Below are 12,335 nucleotides of genomic sequence, written 5' to 3' on the forward strand. Positions count from 1 at the left end.
TTCGGACTGGCCAAGTGAGTTTGGTGGTTTTCTCTTAGATGGTCACAACTGGCAGGTATTTTGTGATAGGCATTTGGCTTAGGGATGAATGTGCAGCCTGGAAAGTGTAGAGGTAAACAGGTGGTAAGAACCAGTCCCCAGAGGTTTCTTAGCTTGGGGATGCTGGCTGGGAATCCCTTGTCTGTGGATTGTCAGAAGATTCCTGGCTTGGGGGTGATGATGTCATCCAGCTCTTCCTTGATCCCCCTGATGGGGTTTGCATTGATAAATTGTGATCACCATAGGCAACTCTTCACTTGGAGTCAAGATGAGAAGACTCCTAGCGGGAACAGACTGCAGCTGCTGTCTCCTCGGAGAAAGGGAACCTGCACCAAAGGGGAGGAGTTGCAGTATACTTAGGACCACTGCAAGTCTTGTTTATGTGTTACAGTAGAAACACAAATCTGCCATTACTAGTTCTGACTAGTCAAAACTAGAAATTCCAGACAGCAACAGAGGTTCTTATTCTGCTAGGATATACAAGAAGCTTACTATGCCTGTCAGAAGAAACCCATTCTGACTATGCAGAGCCAATGTGAATGGGTTCTTATTACGTGCCTTCCAGTCAAAACCCGAAGGTTCAGGCAGCATCTGAGGTTACTAGCAGCACCTATCCAAAACTAGAAAGTAAGTGTCACATGGGAAGAACCCGTTTACGCTGCATTGTAATTACCCACAGCTTCCTGGTTTTCTGTGGAAGGAACTTGTTCTTCAAAACAGACTGGGTAGTTTCTAGATCCAACTAGGTGATACCAGAAACCTTGAATGCTGCCTGGACCTCCTTGCTCTGACTAGTCAGCATGAGTTTCTCCTAACAGATACCATAGTTTCTAGTTCTCTCAGCACCATCCAAAGTTTCTAATTTTTATTAGTAAGAACTAGTAATGATGAATTTTGGGTTTTGACTGTAACATCTGTAGTTCAGTAAATTGTTGCCTGTTTAAACCCATAACCTGCTTGACTCATGCTTTGTTGGGATGTGTGAAGGCAATACATCCACCCTAAGTTCCTTTCTCTGAAGAACCAGGTTCCGGAAGAACACCAGCTTCCAACCCCACATTTCATTCTCGTCTCCATAGACTTCTGGGCATTGATGGTTTACATTGATTTAACTTGTTTCTCTTTTGTTTAACAATAGAGTTCTGAATGGATGAATGTCTACTTCCTAATAAAGACCAGTTTCTCTCACATGCTTCAGAAAGTGCATGATGCTGAAGCAGCTGAGAGGATTTGAAAGTGGCAACTGCAGTCTATGGGAATTGTAATGGTCTCATACAGAGCTTTCCAAACTTCTACTCAGAAGCTACTTATTTACTTACCCCTGGCAGTGCTGGTGTTCGGGGGGTGCAGGGAGCCCCATGGATACCTCCTCAGGGCTCCCCAAGCCTCAGTATAAAGAAAAAAATGCGGCTGGAAACCATATTTTTGGGATATAAAACCAGAAGTGGTTTTTGATCACAGTTTTTCTTGGTTCTAAGGCTTGGGGAGCCCCAAGGAGGCTCCCCACAACCCCTCCGGAGGCTGAGGCTGCCAGGGGAAAGTAAAAAAAACACTCTTCTGTCCCTGGCAGCAGCGCAATCCAGAGGATTGTGTTGCTGCCACCCCCCACCCTGCCCCTTAAGGGGCCAGGGACCAGCACTTCCCTGGTTGATGGGACTTAACCCACCAGTGTCAGAATCACTGGCCTAATACTAAAGATGGACATACATCGTTAATAGGAAGCATTTTGTGTGATTATAGGGCAAATACAATATTTTAAAATGTTGCCTTTAAAAAACATTTTGTTGATCATTCTTAAGAGAAAATGAGTTTTTTTTTCAAATGGGAAATTTCCCAGTATTTGCAGATTTCCCACAAGAAAAATGAAGAGAAAAAACCCTTAACAATGAAGAAAATGAAACGACTTATGTTTTGTCTCTGTTTTTTTTTCCACTGTTTTATCCTCCCTGGGCCTTTTCATTACTACACAATTCCTGTGCTTTGGATAGCATGGCATTTATCCATTTTCCATATGCAACTTCTTTGAATTTGCACCTAATTCACCCTTGGGATTCCTGGTTTGCTGTTTTTCAAGGTTTCAAGTCAGAATGATAATGGACCAAATAACTGAGCAAGGGACCTGTGCACTGCTCCTTCAGAAGGGAATAATCTCCCCTTAAGGGAGGAAGTGAATAGCATTCTTTGTTAACACTACTCAGTCCACCTGAGATTAAATTGCTGCATCCTGTCAGAATACTGGAAGACAAGTTACTTGAGTTCAGCAACACCAAGGATCTTGACTGGGAAACACTAGCTGCTCCTGGCAACAATTCAGTATCTTTTAGACTCCAAAGTGATCCAGTGCAGAGGAGATTTGGGTTAAAGTAGGGAAAGAGCAATGGATAAATGGGCACCTCACTTTTCATTGCTGTCTGTCTTCCTGCAGGTTTGCTAACTGTAATCTGACAGCCGCTTGTTGTGAAGACCTCTCTTCTGTGCTCTGCAGCAAAGAGTCTCTAGAAGAGCTAGACTTATCAGGCAATGGACTTGGAAAGAGAGGCATGAAGCTGCTTTGTGGGGCACTGGAGCATCCAAACTGCCATCTTCGGAAATTAAGGTAAACATCCAAACTGTTAGACCAGAACTGTCAATACTACAAAACAGTCCATGTGGGAAGTAATTGGTGCAAAGTGTCACCTCTTGTGGCTGTATCCCTTTTAACCAGGGCTGCAAAAACGCAGATTTGTGGTGAGGTGGAACTTCCAGAACTGGGGGAATGTGTTAGACCCAGATGTGGAGTTCAGGTCTGCTCCTGGCCCATATGGCCTTTGTGCTCTTTAGAAAAAGGCACCATTGTCTGCAGTAGAAACAGGCACCCTTCCTCCCTGTCAGAAGTGACATTCCGCTGGCATCCTTGTCCTTCCCTCCATTCAGATGTCAGAATGGTGCCTCCTTAGAAACAGCTGTCTTCTTCAGTGCACATTCGGCACAACCATATGGCATCCCAGGCGAAGCGCCCTCCATCTCTCTCCCTGTTTATGGAGCTACTACTAGGTAGGCTGGACATGTGAACATGGGCTTGAGAGGAGCACAGGTGAAGGGTGACTGCAGAGTAGGAGGACCACGGATAGACAGGAATAACGATTGGGGCAGAAATTTGGGAGTAATGGGAAAACAGCTGTAGATGCTTGGAAAGGTGCAGTTCCAAAAGAAGAACAAGGATGGCAATATCCAGGAGTGCAAACAGTGACTGAGGAAAAAGTGACCTCTGGCAGATCTCTGTGCTGCACGGACTTGCTGCCTGATGGTGCTTCCTAGTTTGGCGCCCAGCAATGATGTCATAGCTGCACAGCTGACAGTAAGCTCAGAGGAGGACAGAGGGTAGGACATGGAGAAACTCCAAAGGAAAGAGTGTGTACACTGGTTCGGGGAGGAGAAACAAGGTGAGACACTGTGAAGGAGAAGCTAGAAGAAGCAAATGGGAAAATGGAGCCGCTGATTTGGAGCTGGAAGGAGAGTGCAAAAAGAGGTGGAAAAGGAGGATCCAGTGGGGATAGGGGAGTGAAGGAAAATCAGAATATTAAGGAAGGCATAGGAAAAAGAGGGAAGGAAGTAGTAAAGAATGCTGAAGAAAAGGAGGAAAAGGAAGCGAATGAGTTTGGGGATGAACAGCAGAAGCACTCAGGTGGCAGCTGAGCAGTGCCACAGAGCATGTCTCAGACTGAGCAGCTGCCCAAGAGAAGGAAGCCTTGAGTCTGGGGCTAATGACTGTGTTCTCAGAGGAACCCGGGAAAGGGAGGTGACAAGTGTCCATGTGACCCAGGAGACCCTTTCCCATCTGCATGCTGTCAGTGACAGGGAACCTTCTGGAGTTGCTAAACGCAGAGGGTTGGACTAGATGGGCTTGAGGGTTCCATCCCACTCTATGATTCTATTATTTGTCATAGTGGAGTCCTAAATAATAGGAATGACAGATCCCTCCTGTTGAAATGAAAACTCCTCCGCCTTTCATCCCCTCTGAAAAGTCACAATCAGTAAACCCCTGAGAGCAATAGATTTAGGTCTCCAGATATTTTCTCTGCTAAACCAGTCAACAGTATGTCTTTCCCTCTGCCTATGACATGAAAGAGGGTAAAGTAACCACAGGAGTTGCCTGGCATTAGTGATCACAATGTCAATGAAAATCAAACATTTCTGTGCAGGTAAGTGCTGAAATCAATGGCAGGATAGATTTTGAAACCGGGAGAATAAATATAACAACTTTACCCACTTTTCTCCTACAGGCTCTCTCAGTGTGGTCTTAAAGCAACTTGTTGTGAAAGTCTCTCTTCTGTCCTCAGTACCAACCAAAATTTAACAGACCTGGAACTGGACTGGAATAAGCTGGAAAATTCCGGGCTGAGCCTTCTTTGTAAGGGCCTAAAACATCCAAACTGCAGGCTGCAGAAACTGGAGTGAGTGACAGTTACATTCCTGGTCAGTGATCTGGTGAAGACATCACATTCCTGAAGTCTTAACCATGCTTGAAAATGGAGAGTTCACTGCATGCTTGTGTGTCCCCTTCCTTTGTAGAGTTAATCATGATGTAGCATAACCTATGAGCCTAAGGAGAGCCCAGCTGGATCAGGCCAAAGACCCATCTAGTCCAGCTTCCTGTATCTCACAGTGGGCCACCAGATGCTTCAGGGAGCACCAAGACAACAAGATACCTGGTGTGCCCTGTGACTAGCTTTTAATCAGAATTTGAAACCAAGATTAAACACAGGTGTGCATAGTATGGATTGTACAGATGCAGACCTGGTAACTGTGGACAGAGAAAGAGAGGAGCAAATGTTTAAGCAGTTGGCCTAGTCTTCACCCTGGTTATCTATTCTAATGAATTTCTGTTCCATGTGAATGTATTTAGGAGCAGAATACTTGTACAGGTCCAGTCTATTTATACACGGACTTTTTATAGGTGAATTTGATTCATCATGAATGGCCACTGCAAATGAGAAGGAATGTGCTGATCCCTGGAGAAGGGGAAAATGCATCCCTTTAAAATCAGTTTAAAAAACTGAAGTCCCTTAACAATAACCTCCTTAATGAGGGGGGGGGGGGAGCTGGCTGAGAATCCTTCAATCTTTCTCCTGGCGACCCCTCCCTTCCCCCTGAGCATGTGAAAGAAAAGGTGATCACTTTGCATTGGTGAAAGGAGGGGCTGAGTGAAGCATCTTTCTAAGCTTGGAGGATGACTGATTGATGGATTGTCTTCTTAATGACTCTTATCTTACATCACAAAGGTCAGCAAGGCTGTTTTTAAACTGGAGCAAAGAAACTTTGTTTTTAAAATTGATTTGCTATAGTGCATTTTTTGCCATCCATATGAGTGCTTGAAATTCAACCCACGTGAATAATTAGTCTCAACCTGTATATTCCTTGAGGAAACTATATTTCTAGCTGGGACTCTACACAAATAAGACATATAGTCATGTGAATTGAGCCAGTTCCAGACTTGGATCTCTAAATATGTTTTCTTGGAAAATGAGTCATGAATTCAAGTTTCTCCAGTCCCCCTTCTTCCTAAAACACACAGTTTATTGATGGAATAAGGTCTGTTCAAACGTTAGCCCCCACATTTCTGTACTTATGCAGTGGCAGTGAGCATGAGTGCACCAGCAAGCATCATCTTCGATACCAATGCACTCTCAAAGACCTGCCTTCCCTGTAATCAGCATTTGCCTGCAACAGCGATGGTCGTGGGGAGGAATGCTCCCCCATGAACATTCCAGAGTGGGAGTTGGGGGAGGATCACTCATCACTCTCGCGTCCCACGGGGTAGCTCCACATTGTAGGGGTGGGGGTTGCTCACAAGGGCCCTTGGTTCTAACTTAAGGGTGAATAGAACAACTCTCACCAGGTGGCTGCAACTCAAGCATGGAATTGGTCTTCTTCACCACCACCACGCACTGGGTCAACTCTTTCATCAAGCTGTCCACCAGCACCCCAAGGTCTCTCTCTTGGTCCATCACAGAGAGCTCAGAACCCATTGGACTATATGTGGAGTTTTACTCACAACAGCTCTTAGTCCTAACTTCAGGGCAAATAGAGCAACTCTTAGCAAGTGGTTGCAACACAACTGCAGCTTTGTTGTTTGCAAGATGAGGCAGTTGGCCCTGGGGATGCCTCTCCCCAAGGTTTCTGTCCCCAGCAATAACTTCTTATGGGGTTGCCCCTTGCCTCCACCTTTCCCTTTCAGTGGCACCTCAGAGAGACTGGCATCTTCTGACCTTCATTCTCCAGTAAGGCACACCCTCACCAGGCAGCCAGTATTAGTGGCCAGAATCCTAGGCCTAGCTGGTGAGATGTCTCCCTTGTCAATGTCCCTGCCATTCGTATGACCTCCTTTCTCCAGTAAGGCACACCCTTTCCAAGTGTGGGATCCAAGCTGGGATCCAGGTCCCAGCTGGTGAGATGTCCCCATCATCAGTATCTGTGCCAGGGGTCTTGGCTCTGAGGTCCCTCCCACGATACCCATGCTAGACACACAACATAGCCAGTGTGGAGCCGCACATGTTGTGGGTCCTAGGACAGTGGGACCAGAAGACTGGGGCTGGAGTTGGGCCAACTGAGGTATAAAACTGGTTGCCAGGGGGCCAACCCCGCATCACTACACAGTGACATTCAGCAATTACACAGGCCTACAAGATTGAGGGTCAGAAAGGTTTTTCCCAAACTTTATGGTGGTTTGATATGAATTTGGGGTGCTGGGGTGCTGATTCCAAAAATGGCATCTGTTTTGTCCTATCACGTCTAGTTTTGGAGATATACGTAGTATAGCCTCATTAGTGAATGGTTCAAGCAGCTTCCTCATGACGAAGCCATGGTGTAGGCTTCTTCATGAGGAAGCTGCTTGAACCATTCACTAAAGAGGCTATACTATATCTCTAAAACTAGACATGATAGGGCAAAACAGATGCCATTTTTGGAATCAGCACCCCAAATATACCCAGGAATTGGTGTAACATTAAGGAAGCAAAATGTGTGTTGGCCTATGTTATTGCTACAGACACATCCTGATCATGAGTTGGGGAGGGTTTCCCAACATGCTTCCCTGTTCTGCCCAGGAATTCAGGAATGCATAGCAAATAACTTATGAACAGGGCTATAGACTTTCAGGTATTCCAAAAGAGCCTAGAGAATTTTGCCCAGGCACAAACTGGTGTTATGCCACTCCTGCTCTCTACTCACCAATTCTCGGTTTCCTTATGACTGTATGTTGGATGGACATGGTGATTTCTGGGACAGAAGCATTGAGCCACTACCGGCTCCCAACTAGTGCCTTGTTCTGGCATAGTCTCAAAAGCTGTGACCCAGTAATCTTGAGAAACGATTTGCAAACCTAACATCCTGAAGCACACTGTGACTGTTTTGTGCAAGCTACTGACTCTGGAGTCGATATCACGCGTCTCAGATCTATCAGCCATAGACAACTTATTCTTTCTAGCTGTTGACAGGAAAACACGAAGAGTATTTTAGTCTAAAATATCAAACCTGTTGCTTTTCTTTTTGTTACTATCTCTTGCAGCCTCTCTGGCTGCAGTCTCACAGGTGCATGTTGTGGAGATCTTGCCTCTCTTCTCAGCAGCAGCCAGAGGTTGACAGACCTAAACCTCTATTATCTTGAAATGGGAGAGTCAGAAGCCAGGCTATTGCGTGAAGGACTTGAACATCCTAACTGCAAGTTGCAGAATCTGTCGTAAGAGCTGTTGGATTTTTTTCCCTCCCATAATATTTATTTTACTGTTTGAGATTATAGCCGACTTTCATGCTAATTTTTCCTGCAAAAATGATTGCTTGACATTTCTTGCAGATGGGATTTCTTTGTTTTTTCCTCACCTAAACAGTTCCCACATTGCATGTTAGAGGCCGCCTCTGCAAAAACTACTCTGCTCTATTTTTTTAACCTTTCCAAATATTTTTTTCTAGTGCTGCTGCAAAAAAGGGTGAAATTTCCATTGACATAAGAACAGATTTTTTTAATGCACCTGTGTCAGGGACTGCCAGTGTCTGCACACTGATCCAGGGCAGTAGCATCTACTGGTTAGCATGCTCACTCCCTTCTTGCTTTCTTCTCTTCCCTGTTTGGCTATGCAGCTTACTGAGTTAAAGTCTTGATAGACTGAAGCCACTGCCACCAATGAGGTAGATCAGACTAGCCATAGGAGCTCCATGGACTGAACAATAGAATAGTATGAAACCTCAGGGATGTCTATCAAAATCACTCTCACAGTAGTGCCTGCAGAGTGAGGAGATGTGACAATCCACTCTATTTTCCATACCAGGGACTAGGCAAACTTAGAGTTCATGTAATAGGTTTATTCAAAGTCCAATAAAAGGAAAAGGGGATTAAAGAACCAAATAAACACCCAAAGAATGATAAGGGAAATTGAATTTGGCAGGAAAGAGTGAATCACCTGCCATCGTACAAATGGCCAGCACATGGCACTGAGATATTACAGAATCTCCTGCTTGAGTGTTAACTCAGAGATGCTGCCAACAAACTTCCATTTACTTTATGTCGCTGTAGCACAGCTTAAAGAAGGCAAACCTAGAATCTGTATAAAAGAGTGTCTTCAGAACGCTTCCCAGATGTGACTGAATGTCACTTCCAGTTGTGTCCGGGAGGCCTTCTGAGGTTGTAGAGGGCCCACAGCCCACTCCACAGGCTTTCCCCCGCCTCAGAAGTCTTCCTGGATGTGACTGAGGCACTTCTGGTCTCTTCTGGGAGGCCCTCTGAACCAGGGCTTGGCATCCACAGATGCTGAGCTCATAGATGTGGAGGGCCCTCTGTACTAGGAGCCCATTTCAGGGTATCTGAAAAGATGTTGAGTACAAGGTGCTTTTGACTGACTGCAGTTCCCATCTGGTGTGCAGGGAGAGAACTAACTCTTGGCTTTCTCTGATTTGCCTCACAGCATTCGCATGATTACCGTGACTGAAGAAATGCATCAAGAATTAGGTGCTGTGAAAAACACCAAACCTGACCTGAACATTGTTCTGTGGTAGAATAAACTGGAGCAAGTGCATTGGGTTCTTCAGCCTTTTGGGGTGGGGAATAACCTTAAGCATTTGCAATGAGCTACTCCTGTCTAGGACAACTGCAGTGGAAAATGTGATAGGCCACTCTAACGAAGTCTCGCTACAGGGAATCCAGGTTGATGACTTTTGCAGTGGTACACTTTCAAGAGCTTTCTGATTTTCATGAACTTGACAATCTGTATCAGTCACATTTTTTTTACTTTTTTGTTTTATTAAGAATAAATACCAAAAATCCTAAAAAATAAAGATATCACAAGCTATGTGGCAAGGGCGGAGATCTCAAACTACATTTCTTTGTTCTACTACAAAATCATACAAAAATTAGTTATGAAATCTTAAACAATCTACACTTATTAAAAAGTACATTTTCAACACAAAAAGAAAAATGAGAAAAACATTCTCCTATCTACTCATCAGATCCATAGGTTATTTGTCTCATTTTCCCTTCAATATGCAGGAAGTCCATGAATGGTTTCCAATTGCCCATAAAAGTTTTTACTGGCTTATCTTTAAGAAGAATTGTAAGTTTAACCATTTCTGCCAAATCCAATACCTTTAGCCACCATTCTTCCAGTACAGGTATCTCTGGAACATTCCAATATTTGGCACACACTATTCTTGCAGCAGTTGTCATGTATCAAAGCATAGTTTCATAGTCTTTCTGAATTGAATCATCCAATATTCCCAACAAAAAAGCTTCTGGTTTCATTTGTAAATTTACTTTAAATATTAGCTGCATTTGCTGGTGTATCAAAGTCCAATATTTTTTCGCTTTTTGTACAGGTCCACCACGTATGACAGAATGTTCCTTTTTGTCTTTTATACTTCCAACATCTATTTGGTACATTTTCATACATTTTTGCCAATTTACCTTGAGTCAAATACCATCTATACATCATTTTATAAAAGTTCTCTTTAAGGTTCCCATTCAATGTAAATTTTAGTCTTTTAATCCACAAGCTCTCCTATTGCTCCATTGATATCTCATGACCAACATTTCTTGCCCATTGTATCATATACTTAACCTGTTCCTCTTCTGTCTCATATTTTAACAGTAACATACATTTTGGCAATGGCTTGTTCTAGTATCCGTCACATATTAAGCGGGATAGATTAAAAGAACTGCTGTGCAAGAGTCTGAATATTTAAGTTAGAAACTGAAATTTCAAGTCTTTTCCAAATCTCAGGGTTCTGATGAAACTTGGATTTATGACATGATGCTACATTTGAATGAAACTGCCAAGCCATGAAATGGTCGCCAATGAAATAAGTACAATTTACTGAAAGAAAAAATAGAGGCATTGCAGAAGCCAAATGTTAATTTCTGACTTGTTCAAATAGTCGGGAAATTGCTAACAACTGTTGCTAGAAAAGAGTAGCCAGGCAGCACAATCCTAACTTGTGCTGTATCCAGCGCAAGTTTGGGGCTGCCTGAGGCTCAGCGCAAGGCAAGGGGAAAACTTTTCCCTTACCGTGGGGAGAGTTGCAACTGCCCTAATGTGTCTACTTGGATCTGCACCACCTGACGAGGTGGCGCAGATCCGAGCAGAACAGAGCAGCCAGGAGCTGCTCCATGCTGCCCAGGAACAGGGCTAGGATCCAGCATAACTGCTGAGTGCTGGCCCTGCCTGCCAGTCTCTGCCCACCTGCCCACAGGCCCGCCCTATTTTTCCCTATAAATCTGTCAGATTTGAGAAGGTCTTTAGCACGTTCTATGTTAGACTGCATGCCTGCAATTGATACATAAGCCTTTGTCCTTCCATAAGGAACCAAGCAGGAATCCAGATCTTTTCAAAAATCTCTGGAAAATTTCTTTTTCAATGCATGTAGAGGATCTACTCTGCATTTTCTCTCTCATTTTAGAATGTCCTTTACAGCCCAATGCTATGCCCCGGGGCTGCCGTGAGGAACCGCAGTGGCGAAATGGCTGCCCGTGAATCCTGCGGGGCCGGGACAGCCACTGGAATCTCCTCCCTTACCCTTTGTTGAGCTCCATGGCCAGCAATGGGTCACCTCAGCTCTTCTTCTGCTATTTAGTGGGTTCAGAACTGAGGAGGCCTGTTTCAGGATTCCAGGCTCGGGAGGGGGCATAGGATTCTGCAGCAGAGTCTGCTGCCATCCCTGTCCTGGGCCCGATCCTCTCCTTGGGCCACCCTCCTCCTGCCAAGTTCCACCCTCCCCTGCCTTCCCTCTGCACACCCTACTCCAAAAAGCCTCACTGTTCGCTGCTCCATGATACCATCTTCCTGCCACTGAGGCCCAGCTCCAACTGGCACTGGCCTCAGCATTGGTGCCACATCCTCTCCACTGGCACAGAAGTGCCTTATGGCATTTTTGCGATGGCAGTTGCCACAGCAGCGTGACAGCCTTCAGCCCTGCCTGGCAATAGGATTGGGCCTTAATTTGCAAATCTTTGGTGTGGGGCAGAAGGGGGAAAAGATGCACTACATAAATAGCATGATTAGTACTTGGCAGTTGACTGGCATTCTGTATGCACTAAGCTACAACTGGAGGCGAAAAGATACTGAATGTTGTTTTTCTTCTCTGTTTATGTGTGTGGGGAGGTGTGTGTGTGTGTGAGAGAGAGAGATGACATTAATCCATTGGAGAGAAGGGAGTGGCTCTCTGAGCAAGAACACAACCCCAGTCAGTCCAACTCCTAGCTCCTTGCTTCCCAATCCACACAGAAATTGTGGGTCAATCCCATTCATGTCTACTCAGACACAAGTTCCATTATGTTCAACGGAACTTTCTTGCAAAAGAGTGTGCATAATAGTGCAACCTGTGATAATAAAATGAAATGAATACAACCCTGCTGGCCATGAAGCACGTAAATACACACACTGGAGGAAACGGAGTGAGGCTGGAAAGGGTGATGCCTCATCCCACTCCACTGTTCCTGCAGGTCCAGAAGAAGGGGCAGAAAACAGTGGTGTCACTAGGGTTTGTGTCATCCAGTGCGGGAGGCCAGCTTGTCAGTCCTATGATGAACCTTCTCCCATGCAGTGGGTGGGGCAAAGCCCTGGGCGATGAGTGTGGTGCTGTTTCATTCCCCCACCCCCTGCTGGTTTACTGGCTATATCTTTTGATAGAATAGAGATATTTCAATGCAGTTTGTTTCATTGCATTCTACATGAAATTACACATTGATTGACATGATGGTATTATTCAAAAATATGAAGATTTTGTGCAGTGGTGTTGTCACACTCCCCCCTCCATGCGCATCGCTCGGTGTG

At 44.8% G+C, this 12,335-nt stretch overlaps 1 protein-coding gene across 1 annotated transcript in view; it reads left to right on the plus strand.

The window, feature by feature from the left end:
* The window catches only part of LOC136636224 (ribonuclease inhibitor-like), a 36,252-nt gene extending 26,885 nt beyond the window's left edge, over positions 1-9,367 (plus strand). Inside the window, exons 10-13 of the mRNA XM_066611179.1 lie at positions 2,465-2,635; positions 4,302-4,472; positions 7,586-7,756; positions 8,976-9,367. Coding sequence (XP_066467276.1) covers positions 2,465-2,635; positions 4,302-4,472; positions 7,586-7,756; positions 8,976-9,066 — 604 coding nt within the window. The 3' untranslated portion in view covers positions 9,067-9,367. The remainder of the gene's footprint in view (positions 1-2,464; positions 2,636-4,301; positions 4,473-7,585; positions 7,757-8,975) is intronic.
* Positions 9,368-12,335: the final 2,968 nt, after the last annotated feature.

Source organism: Tiliqua scincoides, chromosome 1 (assembly GCF_035046505.1).
Source record: "Tiliqua scincoides isolate rTilSci1 chromosome 1, rTilSci1.hap2, whole genome shotgun sequence".
Lineage (NCBI taxonomy): Eukaryota > Metazoa > Chordata > Lepidosauria > Squamata > Scincidae > Tiliqua > Tiliqua scincoides.